This window comes from Coturnix japonica, chromosome 1 (genome assembly GCF_001577835.2).
Source record: "Coturnix japonica isolate 7356 chromosome 1, Coturnix japonica 2.1, whole genome shotgun sequence".
NCBI lineage: Eukaryota > Metazoa > Chordata > Aves > Galliformes > Phasianidae > Coturnix > Coturnix japonica.
This window is the reverse complement of record NC_029516.1, coordinates 48558085-48571249: the sequence shown is the minus strand read 5'-3', so window position 1 is coordinate 48571249 and position 13165 is coordinate 48558085. Positions and strand designations below refer to the sequence as shown.

General features: G+C 42.2%; 2 protein-coding genes across 2 annotated transcripts in view; one reads left to right on the top strand and one right to left on the bottom strand.

Moving 5' to 3' along the window:
• SYN3 (synapsin III) overlaps positions 1–13165 on the bottom strand; it is a 191556-nt gene that overhangs the window by 105813 nt on the left and 72578 nt on the right. The gene's annotated exons all lie outside the window — the stretch shown is intronic.
• The window catches only part of TIMP3 (TIMP metallopeptidase inhibitor 3), a 36340-nt gene that overhangs the window by 15234 nt on the left and 7941 nt on the right, over positions 1–13165 (top strand). Inside the window, exon 2 of the mRNA XM_015863707.2 lies at positions 8250–8332. Coding sequence (XP_015719193.1) covers positions 8250–8332 — 83 coding nt within the window. The remainder of the gene's footprint in view (positions 1–8249; positions 8333–13165) is intronic.

Sequence of the window (13165 nt, the reverse complement as noted above, 5' to 3'; positions counted from 1 at the left end):
CAGATGTCCTTTTAGTTTTTTTGTTTTTTTTTTTACAGGACTCTTCTTCCTCCTCTTCTTCCTCCAGTTGGTCCATTTCATTGAGAGCTTGTAGTGCATTCTTGGGTTGCACAGTATGTTAAGGAAAACTTAACACTGTATACATGGCTCAGTGCTGGATGAGGGCATCTCTCTCTTGCCTTCTGATGTCTGTTGAGTAGTCTCTTGCCTGCTTGCCTGAGATAGTGGTTTGGTTCTGAGAACCAGTTATCAAGCTGCAACACAACAGCTTGCAAAAGAAGTGACAGTATCCCAGCAGAGCAGCTTATCTGCAGCTTTGCTGCCAAAGACTTTTCTTTCAGAGCAGAATTGAAATGTCTTCGGAAATTTGCCATCAAAAAGAAAAAAAAATAATGGGGAAAAAAGGGCATATCTGCACTGCCTCCTTAGCCTCAAATCTCCCGTCTACGTGTTTTGAGGTAAAAGCAACCTCATTCCCCTTCAGCAACTCACATGCCATTTGAGGACTCTGTTACCTTTGCCTAGGGTCAGCAGTACTTTATTCTTTAAGTAGTGTCCATTACCTTGAGAATAAGAGTCTACTCTGTGTGACATGAAATGGGGTTTCTATGATAGTAGGTTCTTCAAATACCACACAATCCACTTCAGTCACTCTAACAATTGCTCTTTGTAGTTTGTTCTCCTGATCATGATCTGTGGAAATGCAAGATCAGTCTCACTTGCAACCATATCACTAAATCACAGCCAGAGGACACATTTCCTTCTTGCAAAGGCTGCTCCCCTAACTGTACTTCTTCAGGCAATTAATCTTTCTTCATACACTCCAATTTGCTTTCCATGTTACAGCTCACTTGATGGGTTGGGAAACAATCAATGCCAGATGCACATTCCTTTCAGGCAGTAAATGTTCCTCCAGCAGTAAGCCATGCACTCCAGCTCCTTGTTTTATTAAAACCACATATGGTTTCCATTTGCCCCTAATTGGTCTCACCTCAGCTTTGCCATATTCTCTGAGTGGAACACTTAGACTTATGGCTCCTTTGAATGCTTCCAAAGAGCTCTGAGAAGCCAGAGACTTGCCTGTCCCAACTCAGCTTCCTCTTGCCCTTCATATACTGTGTCTAGAAGTACTTGATCTAGAAATGAAGACCGAGTTACATTTTACTCCCCCAGTCTCATGCAAACCAAAAGATAATGGAAAAGGTGTTTTGAGTGGAGCATTGCCTGACCAGCTTTGAGTCACATACATGTCATTTCTATCCTTTGTTATAAGTTGGCTCTGGAAATGTATTTGCATGTTGGTTTTCCTTCCCACACTGCCAACCTTGGCTGAAAGCAGTTCTTTCTTGGGTAGCTGTTGATGACAGAAGACGAGGAAAAGTGCACTCTGCTGAAAACATACTTTACGGAGGATGGCAAGGTGCTGCTATGCTGTGTTCATTGGGGGGCTTCTTTCATTTCCTCCACTCACAGCACTGTTCCTTCCTTCATTCTGTCATTCAACTACTGCCTAGACCAATTCATCTGTCAGTAACTACTTAAATATTTAGGTGGAAGAGGGGGTGAGGGGAGAAGAGGGGCAGGAGGAAGAAGCATGCCAAAAAAAGGAGGCAGCAAAGTGGCTAGTTCACAAGAGCGTGTTTTGTTCCTCATTTTATTTTGCCAAAAGATTCTGAAACTGTAAAACACACTCATTCTGCAGCCTGCAACAGTGCTATTTGCTTACATTTGTAGCAAGCCTAGAACATGGTGTTGACGCAAGCTGTAAGTTTAACCTAGTGATGCATGTAACTTTTATGACCCAACTAGCTATGCTCTGCCTGTTCTAGCTAATTTCTTGGTCCTGCTTGGCTTCCCTGAACTCAGTTAGGTGTAACAGCTAGTAAAACCAAATGGCTTTTTTTTTTTTTTCCCCCCCCCCCCCCAACTTTGGCTTCTCTGTGTTTATCACAAGGTATTTCCTGAAACTAGTCTCACTTGGCACAAAACATACCATCCACATATAGATCATAAGAATTCTACTCGGATGGAAATGCATTTTAAATCCCTTCTTTCTTTCCCCTCCTTTCAATCTTTCCTCTGTCCTCCTAACAGACTACCTGTGTATGATGGGAAAGCAAGAGAGCTAGCAGGAGCTGGATGTAGTTCTGGGTAGCTGAGGAGTTTTCAACAATACCAGATACAGGAACCTGAATGAAAGGTCTAAAATTGAACTTGCAGTTTGTTATTTAAGAGAGACCTCTCTTCCTCTTTGGTCCTAATGTATTTCAAAGACAATCCTGCTTAGACTTGCATAAGCTGAGAGGCACAATACAGAGAGGGCATAAAGTGTTACTGGTGCTGTGTTAAAAATAATATCTAGTGAATAAACTACAGGAGAAATGCCATGTGCAACCCAAGTTCTGCTTGTCACATGTAACCTTGCAACCTTAATTTGTGGTCTTGTTAGGAGGATTAGCTTTTTTTCCCAAGTAGGAAAAGCCCTTCTAGAGCAGTTTATAGTATTTTGAACTGATGGGAGGTTTGGTGCAATTGATCTTGAATGAAAGTGTGCATCGCTCCTGTTTTGCAGTTTTGGAAATGAGAAAATTCAATGTGTTGTGCCAACAGGATCTCAGAGGCTGGGAATTCTGCAGAGTATAAAGGAAACCTGGTTAGTGTTTAGCAATTGCAGTTAAGATCAGTTGGTTCAGGCATAGCTTGGGTCTGGGTGAAGCCATTTAATTGCCCTCTGCTTTTTGGGGTGGTTTTCAAACAGCAATTAAAACCTTTTCAACATGGAAAAGGCTTTTTTGATCTGTTAAACAAAGGCCAAAAGTAAACGTCATTAGTTCTAGTTAAAAAAAAAAAATGGAGCGATAGATATCTGGGTGTTTTCCTTCCTGTTTTTGTTTAGGTTTTTGTCAGTCAAAATGTTCCAACAAACTTGGCAGCTAATTTGCTGAAATAAGTGTGAGTTTCTTTCTGCTGTGGTATTATCGTTGCAATGGTCTGATAATTGGTGGTGACTGAGGTCAAGGGGTTGTTCCTTCTCTGTCAGTGCTCCTTAGAGCAATACGAAAAGGCAGAAGATGGAGATTTAGCCTGCCAGTTGGGAAGGCTAATTGGGAGCTAGTTTAATGGTGAGGGTATAAGAGGAAGGCAGCCAGCAGCAAACTGCTTACTTTGCTATTTTCTATGTTATTTTTTTGCTTTCTTGATGAGCTTCTCTGGCAGTGCTTTCCAGGAGCTCTGCTGGCCTTGGATTATTCCAAGGCAATGCAAAAAAGGTTTTCTTTGCTCATGTGGCTTTTGCTGGAGGTCGTGGTGGAACAAGGCAAGAGAAAGCTCCTCTATTGTATCATATTCTCAGCTTCAGTCTTTGCAAGAAGCCTTCAAATTCAATATGTTAATAATTCTCTTTTGGTTACGTAGGAGGATAAGACTTTAATTACAGGCAGACAAGGGATTTGTATCTGTTTTTGCCTTTTCATGAACCCCCCGCTGCCATCATCATCTTCCCTGTGGTTCTGCTGTGCTGTGGAAGTGGAGAACAGGGTGAGATGGTGTTTTCTTGTTCCAGAGGCATCCCCACCCGCTTGCTTCTCACACAAGCTTACAGCCACCAGGCAATTTAACAGGTTCCCAAGAGGTTGCATACAGTTGGGCCAGACTTCCAGTCCAAAGGACACAATCCTCTTGTAGTTATGGCTCTCTGTTATTAGGGATACAAGGAGTCTTGGTGTTAATGGCTAACAGGTCATATGGGGGAAAGGAACATAACATTATGTCCCACCTTTAGTGTCAAGACAGCATTTCCAAGCACACCCTTCTGCTGAGGGGTTGTTCTGCAGTCCAGCTGCTGGGGTAGCTAGTGGCCTCAGGACAGACAGCCTTTCTTAGCCTCCTGGTCACATTGATGCTCTGCATATATGTTATTTCGCTGCTATTTGGATGCCTAAGAATGGACTGAGAGAATTATTTCTCCCCTATGTCTTCATTAGTAAACAACGTGAATCCTCCACATCCTTCATTTGCTTAAATGTAACGAGTGTGCAGCTCAGCCAAACTTCTCACTTAAAAGTACCCCTATTGCACACTAGTAGGAGATCCTGAAAACAATAATAGAATTGTAGCATGTGTTATTCTCCTGAGACTTCCATAATCATTAGTCACAAGGGAGATGGGTTTGGAGCAAATCCTGGTCTCTGAAGGCAGTATGCCTCCACTGAAAGCTGCTGTTTATGGAAGACAAAGCAGCCAGCTTGCTTGGAAGCATCTGGTTCTCATGGTGTGGCTGAACATACAACTGGGATTCGGGGTGTTAGCTCCCACACGTACAGCTGCCCTCTCGTTCATGTGAGATTTGTGATAGTGTCACCATCTAGTGGCTGACCCCCATAAGGGACAAGCTTGAATTGACAAAATATGCCTTTGCTTTTCAGCTGGGGGGAAGAAGAGCTCCTGCTACATATGTAGTAGTGGTTTATGCCTGGATGGAATGGCTTCATAATTTTGTGAAGTGTGCCCAGTTCTCTCACTTGTGGCCCTAGTCTTCACATTGTGACCATAATGCCCTCTGCTACCAATCATTCTTTAAAACTGTATCATTGCTGGACAAGCAGCCCATACAGTTTCTCCTCTCTGAATCACTATATGGCAGCCACGCTTATCAAGATTTATATCCCCATTTAATTTAACTTTTCATAATAATTACAAATCACTCGTGAGACCTTGCCAACTGCTCCAGTCCCACAAAGTGACCTGACCCAAAACCCTGACGTACTGAGAAACATTAATCTCTGCATATTTTTATAGGCAGTACATCAAAGGAATTGTGGTTTAAAAATATGCAGCTATTTTGGTGACCACTTGTGTGGGATAAAGTTTCCCATCAGTAACAGCAGGACTTAAACAGAACTTCAGGGAGAAAGGAGTTCAGGGGAGCACTCACAGCACCTTTTGCCTTTTTCTGATGAAACAGTAGGAGTCCTCAGAAGCAAACAGTTGATTTCTCCAATGTATCAGGGACTGAATTTGCAGCATTTACGTGGCTGCAGTTCTGCAGCCTGTTCTGGGCTGGTTTGTGGTCTGCTTTCATGCACGGCTGATGAAGCTGCATGTGTAAGAGCAGCCTCTGAGCAGTCCCATCCATCAAACATTGTTTTCCTCTTACTCAGAGGCATCTAATCCTCAAGTGGTGGAAACTGGAGCATCCTTTGCTCCTTGGCTAACAGCTTGATTTCTCCTTTAATATGGGGAAAAATGAGGTAGGGCGAGTTCCTTGTTGCTTCCAAGCTTTTTGGTAGAGGAAGGAACTTATCTGAAAGCTTACTGTTTGGATGATAAAAGCAGGTTATCTGAGGTACAGACAACTTGACCCGCTTTGCTAGAGGCTTGGAGTGACAGCCTACGCTAAGGTTCTTAATGGCTTTCACTAGGTGAATGTGCTGGTATGATTGCTCCTTTCTATCCTTGCTGGAGAGTAATAATCTGAAGAGATGAGGCCATCTTAACCTAGTCACAGGTCCTTCCACCTGACTTTAAGGGTAGCAGCGCTGGATCTGGGATGCTGTTATGTGGTAGTGAAGATGTGTGTTTTGAATCTTTGGTCCTGTGGTGAAGCTGTTGATTAGTCCGTAAATCAAAGCTGCTTTCTTTCTGAAGTGGCTGTGCTACTTTAACCAGAAAGTTAAAGGGCTGCCAAACTAGCAGTTAAGTACATGAAGAAAACAGATTTTTAGGTATTTTGTCAGCAACTGGGAATGTGCCTGTCATCTTTAATGCTAACCATGGTTTGGCAACCTTAGGGTTTTGCAAAATTGCATTTTAATATGTTTCTTTCCATTGTCAGTTAGTTATCTGAGTTTAATAATCCTATGTTAGGCAAACACTAGTTGTTTTTTTTTTCCAGTCTTGGTGTGTTAGATAAGCAACAGATGAAGATAAGACCTTTCATACCCTTTACTATGGGCTGTATTACTAATGAAGTACCCTGGATTTCACAGAGCATTAACAAAATTCTGTTCTTTTTCATTGACTCTTAGGCCGTCTGCTTATAGCAGTTTCACTTGTGGTGGTGGTTGGGGGAAACAAAGGGAAGTACCTCGTTTTCTGAAGCTGTTTGCAATCCTCAGGGACATCTGCAGTGTAGCTATGAAGTTTCTGAAGGAGGGAGTATATTGAACTCTGGGCAGCTCGTTAAATAGTGGAATCAACAAAATAGTACAAATTTGTATGCTTTTACTGCCATTGGAAAATAGAATCATGAAAAAAGAAAAAAGAAGTTTGATACTCAATAAACAGAAGTTTTGTTGGACCTTTGAATCAAAGCCAGCAGCACTGTCTTACTGAATTTAAAGTTTATTTGAGAAGTCTGGCTAAGGCACAGAATGTAAATTGGACCAGAATGGGCTTGTCTTCGTTTCACACCATCCTCATGGAACAATTTCCAGGGACTGGTGCATGTAACTAGATCTGTCTCTTTAAATCTGTTTTTCACATTATTTAGAAAGAACCATTTTAGGCGAGTGAGGACAAACAGTTTCCTAATCTTTCATTAATTTGATCGAGGTAGCAAACAAAACTCAGTGCTCCTCTTCTTACCATTTCTCTATGTGCTTCTACAGCTGTCTGAAACCTACAAGAACCAACAAAGTGTTTGTTTTAAATCCTGTATGACTAGCAAATGGGTACATGAACTTTGTTACTGCTTTTATATATGGCTGTAATGCATATAATTGCTTGTTGGGTTTTCCTACTTGCTAAGGAGCAGCTCCACCTGTTGATCTCTCTTCCATGCTTTCCTACTTCTTAATGCCCTCTGACCCTGGGGGTATTCAAGGAACAACTGGATGTAGTGTTGAGGGACATGGTTTAGTGGGAGCTATTGGTTATAGGTGAACGGTTGGACTGGATGTTCTTTTAGGCCTTTTCCAACCTCGGTGATTCTATGGTTCTATGAATTGTTGTCTCTGATGCGTTAGTACAACCTCTGTAAAAGGAATACCTCTGTCCTGCACAGGGAGTTAGGATCAGGACCTTTGTAGGCTCAGGAGGAGGGATATATGTAGTCCATTTTAGTTGCAGGATTTTCTGGAAACACTGGGCTGTATTTTCAGCAGAGATATGTTTGCAATTGTGTTGTACCAATATAAGCTTCATGCAAAAGTGTTTGGTACCTCCTCCCATGAAAAAATGAGCTTTTATTAGACAGTGTTGTGAGCATGTTGCAATATTTGGATTACTCTACAAGAAGAATGTTCATGGCCCTCATGGTGAGAAGCACAATGGATGCATAACTTCAGAGGCAGGATTTACATGGGCATGTTGTAGTTTTGACGTTTCTCTTCATAGAGTTTTGAGTTCCTCATTTGTTTGTTTTTGTTGGCTTGAGTGGCTTTTGGGGTACAGTTTTCTAGCAGTGACTCTTCTCAGGACTGGTCTTCTCAAATCTCATTTTTTGCTGCTCTTGTAAAAGTTAAGCCACTTTTGGTGGTTTTATAACAGAATGTGATTGTTCTATGGTAGTGGGTTTTAGCTGAATAATTCCTGCCGTGTTACTAAGCTTTGCTTTCCTCCTGTGATGATCAGGTGATTTCAAAGAAGAGGATATATATAACAGTAGTTTGTGCGGTATGCCCAAAGAATACAGAAGTGGGAGAGTGCTTCACTAAGCACTGACTGTAAGCTACCTGCTAGATTTGTTTGACAGACCTCAAAATCCTTAACTGTTTGTTTGAGAGAGCTGTTTATTGGGAGTCTTGTGGTACCTCGAGACAAGCTGCTGTAGGAAGTCCCCAGATATGAGACACTGCAGTGTGCTGTACTGGGCTGTTGGGTTGTTGGGAAACAGAAGCTGCATGGGGCACCTCTCATGCAATTCTGTATGTTGAGATTCAAGGCATTCAATATTAATTTTATACCATTGGCTTGGTGCAAACATTCTTTTTACCTTGTCTTGGTCCCAGCTATAATCTGTTTTTCAAATTGGAGAGGGATTTCAACACAAATAATGCTTGTTCTTGGTCTTCACACTTAATTGGATTTCCTCTAAATAAATACTTTCTTTGGCATCCCATTTTACATGCCTCTGTTGCATGTGAAATTCTAGAATAAATTAAAAGGAATGTTGGCCTGGAGTTTTGTTTTACAGAACAGTTTATCTGAGTGGCTTTTTTGAAGTGGAGGGTCCAGCCTGAATCTTGTGATGGTTTCTGTATCTAAATGCAAAGTTACTTATCAGTTGTATTTTTCCTCTCTCATGACAGTGATCCGTGCTAAAGTTGTGGGGAAGAAGCTCATGAAAGATGGACCATTTGGAACAATGCGATACACAGTCAAGCAGATGAAGGTATGTTTGCAGACTTTTCACATGGGTGTTGAGATAAAATAATGGTTCTAAGTAACATGAATTAATTATTAATTAAGTTAATAATGGTTCTAAGTAACATGAATTAATTATTAATGAATAAGCTTGTGTGCCTATTTAAAGAAACAGCCCCTCAACTTTCTTTTTGTTAGTCAGAATGGAAGGTAACTAGCAATTGATAGAAATTTGCCTGAGGCGTGGGAAAATAGCAAGGAAAGGTCACTTCTGACACGCAGTCATACCTGCATTTCTCCTGTATTGTTAACATATCTGGTAGTAGAGGATGATAGATACTGGAGTCATGTTTGTGTTCAACGTAAACAGTGTAATACTGTGGAAACAAGCTTTTTAGTGCAGTGTTCTCTATTAAGCTCAAGATACAGTGCTGGGGGGTCTGCCAGCCTTGGAAATGTGCTCTTCTTGCCTTGTTTTCTTTGTGACCACCAGTTACCACAATGGTAATTTTTTTTCCCCACTTAAAGAGCGAAGGAATCTTATAGCAAAATCTCTTATGTAAAGCTAAAGCAAACATTTTTGCTCTCAAGTATCATCAGCTTGGAAGTGCTGTTGACTCTGTAGGTGGAAATAGGTGGATCTCCTCCACCAATTGTCTGCTTTCTCTACTTCCTGTCTTCAGAGCCCTGATCTCTTTGGTGTAGAAACTGCATTCAACCTGTTGCTTTGAATTTTATTTTTTTTTTCCTTAAATTGACCCCCATGTTATGTAATGCTAAAAATCAGCTCTATGTTGTTTTTCTTGGCTGTGCTATTCCAGTCATAAGACTGGTTTATGTCTTTAGGGGGAGGAAAAAAAAAAAAGGGAAAGGAAAAGCTTGGCAGACTCTGAAGAAATCTGAAACATATTAGACAAAGTAAAGGTTCAGAAAAAACAGTTGCTTGCCTCATAACAGTAACTCTCTTTATAAGGCAGTTTATAGCTAAGCAACAAAACTGGGAGGAGGAGGCTCAAAGCCTGTTGCATAAACTATCGCAAAACTGCACACGTGGCCAAATCTGGTTCTGGCACAGCCCTTCCACTAGAGTGGAATGCCTCTACTTTGCTTAAGAGGACACAAGGTACTGGGCTTACTATTTTCTTTATCTTTAAAATTTCTTACTAAGATTCAAAAGGGAATATATATTTGATAAACTTTGTTTTTATTTATTAGTATCATAAAAGCAACTGGTTATGTTGGCAGCAGCAGGACAGTGCTGCCACTCTGTTTTTTTGACAGCTGTCCCTGGTTTAACCAGTCTTGCAGCACTCTCTGCTGTTCTTTTCCAGCTTTTACTGTCTAGCTCAACTGGTATACTTCACAAAACTATGATGCATTGACTTCATCAACTGTTCTTTTCCTAATTTCACCCTCATTTGTCCAGGGCCCTTCCCCTCCCCCTTTCTCAGTTCTGTGCTTCATTTCTAACATGTGGCTATGGAGGAACTACAGTGGTGATCTAGAATAACAATAGTCCCAAAGTGAGTTATTACCCTCTTTTTAAAAATTATTATTAGGAGTTTAATTATTTATTATTACTGCTCTTCTGCCTGAGCACAGAGATTTCAGATGTAAAGCACTTGCTTTGCAAGACTGTGAACAAAATAACGTTTCTTCTTGTCCCAGAAAGAGCCCCTAGTTTTCCTCCCAGCTTCACCTGAGGAGCAAGGTCAGCATGACCTTGACATCAGATGACATTCATGAAGATATCTTGACAGCCAAGATATAAGAAGGGAAATGAATATGGCTCAGAAAAGTGCAACACATTTTTCTGGGAAATCTGTCATAAGATGGTGGTGTAATGCTAATAACTCCCTCAGAATTCAGTCCAAGTGGTTGGTGTTCCACTGTCAGAACAAAGAAGGTGATCCATCTTTGTGTAGTGTAGTTGACTGTGTAAGAGGCACACTGATGTTCCTGTGAGCCTTGGAAACTGTCATAGGGTGTGAAACCAGCTCATACTCCATCTGGTAACAATGCAGCCTGTCCTATTGTCAGCCAGTAAGATGCAATGTCAAAAATCTCTGGAACAGCATTAAATAAGTGCTTTTCATCTACCTAGGAGCTTGCAATGGTGTTAGCGCAATAAGTAAAAAAGGCATCTTTGTCTCTGTTGACAAGGGTTAGAGCACAAGCCCAGGCAAGGTGAGCAGAGCAGGAGCTACTCTACTGTCAACAGACACCACTGTGTCACTATTTAAAGCATGGGAGCCTGTCCTGGCTGTTTTCCTTGAATTAAGCCTGCAGCACAGCACCATGGTGTTTATAGTAGATACCGCAGTAATCTGTAACTTCCTCATGCCAAGACCACAAGAGAACAATTGTCTTTTTGCAGTAGAAGTCCCACAGCATTTTGATGGGAAGCTGCATGTCCAGCAAGGACATGAGTGATTTTAAAGGGAAGACTGAGTATTGGGCAAGCTGCTTCTATTGCCATGTTATGCCCTGCTGCACTAATGATGGGCTGGTGAGATGTTGCATTGCACAGACCTTTGGCAGAAAGGAACCTGAAGCAGTCGAAGTGCTCAGTAGAACTGGAATGTCCCAAGGACGCTGTTCTTGATAAGCAAACAAACCAAGTGACTTCACCAAAACCCTGCTGTCTTTCTGCTGAGCTTAGAGGATTCAGTTTGAAGAAGGATTTAGCTCCACATGAGAACGATGCAGCAAATATCTCTTGCTTGCCCCAGTGAAAACTGACTGTACTCCTACTGAAAGGAAAATGAAGGCAGCCTATGGCTCTGTGCAATTGCATGGGAACAATTCTGAAGATAAAACTAAATGTCAGTGGTGTTTTTTTTTGGCCACCTATAAACCTGCCTGCACCTGCAGATGAAAAATAAACAAGCCTTTTAAGCCTAGTTGTGTGCACTGAATTGCCTGTGAAAAGCACTGAATGCCTTAAAAGGAAATCAGTTATATTTCTTTCACGGGTTCCTAGAGTTTGCTGTGACTGATTCTTGCTCTCACTAACACTGCTGAACTTGTTGCTGAATTTCGTAATTAAATCAGATTGGGGCCTAAACAGGAGCACAAGGTCAGCCCTCGGGCTCAAAACAGTGCCAGGCTTTCTAATGTTCAGGCTTGCTGTCTGAAAGGGCCTTGTGCTTTTTCTAGCACTCCCTACTTCTTATTGCTTTCTCAGATAATGTAAGAATACTTGAAGATCACATATCAGAAGTCTGTACAGGACTGATATAATCCTTGTATGCTCTGTGCTGCTGCAGTGCATTCTGAGCATGGTCCCAGAGCTATTTCAGGAAACAGCAAAGGAAACAAGGAGACAGGATCCTTCTTCTCCATGTGCACGCGCAGTGCTGGTTAACCATGGCAGCACTTAGCACAAGCTGCCAGAAGCAAGGAGGCTTTCTTTGATTTGTAGCTTATCTGCAAAATTAGCCAAAGGGGGTGAAGTTTGATAGTCAGAAGAGGGAAGAAGTGGGGTGGGATTCATTTTGTTTGATTTTAGATGGACTAAGATGAGATGTTAAGACTTCCCTGCTCTTGTGGTTGTCAATGGAGAGAGACAGGAACCAGTAAAGTGTAATGTAGCCCACCAGTTGTAGGCAACTATTTTGTGATGGGCTGAGTTGTTCTGGAGTTGCCTTTCATAGAATCACTAAGGTTGTAAAAAGACTTCTAAGACTGCCTAGTCCAACCATCAAGCCATCCCCACCATGCCCACTAACCAGATCCCTTAGTGCTGCATCCACGCGGTTCTTGAACGCATCTGGGGATGGTTACTCCACCACTTCCCTGGGCACCTGCTTGGCATTTGACTGGAGAGGGTGTTTAATTCCTGTGAAGCACCTAGATTTTAGGCAGATGAATTTTGGCAAGATGACTCCAAGCTATGGCATCTAGCACAACCTCACATGGGAGGAATGGAGGAGAACCATCACATCACAGGCAGAAGTTAGTCATGCAGTAGGAGCCACCACAGTACTTGCATGTGTGTTGGGTAGTATGGGTCTGTGAAGGGAATGCTGACACAGCTGGAAATAGAGCAGCACTAGCAGGCATCACCATGTGACACTTGCTAATACTTTGTTCCCTGTCATTTTGTTTCCGAAAATACACATTTGTGGTGACAGGAGGACTCCGAGGGTAGCAGTTAGAAGAGAGGCTAGTTTAGTGGTTGGTTTTCTTCTGACTGCCCTAATAGCACTTCCAGGATATTTAGCTCATCCAAAAAAGAAAATGCTTTATTTGTTTTGAAAGGGGACATCTGTAAAAGATTGTGGAATTTTCTGTTTCCTCCCAGTTGTCAGAGGGTGAGGCGAGCCCTGTCTGGCCCAGCCCCGGGCCTGTTAGCATGGCGGTTGTTGCTGAGGGCTTTGAGGGAGGCCGGGCATGATGCCTTCAGCAACCCTGGCGGTGCTTGCTGTCCCTGACGCTCATGTGAACTGGAAATTAAGCATGGGAGTAAAAAACTAGATGCCACTTCAGTGTTACCTCAGGGGCAATTATTTTGAGCTTGCTGGTGCAGAAGATGCAATGAGTTGGACTGCAGGGGTCCTGTAGGAAGGGGCTGAGATGTTCTTCTGAAGAATGATTAATCTAGATTGTGACTCCTCTTTTACAAGAGGAGCTTGTGCAGGTAGCTCAGATCCTTAATTAGTCCTATGCTCCTTGAAGCTTAGCAGTCAGAGTGACTCAGGTCACTTGTATTGCATGGGCCAGGCCTCCAGCTCTCTGTGGTGGAGAAGACTGGACAGCCTCAGCCATTATCTTAGCTAGTCTTATCTGCTTAGATGCTGCAATCATAGCTTCTTGCTGTGATGACCACTAGCTTGGGGTCTGAACACACGATCTTCAG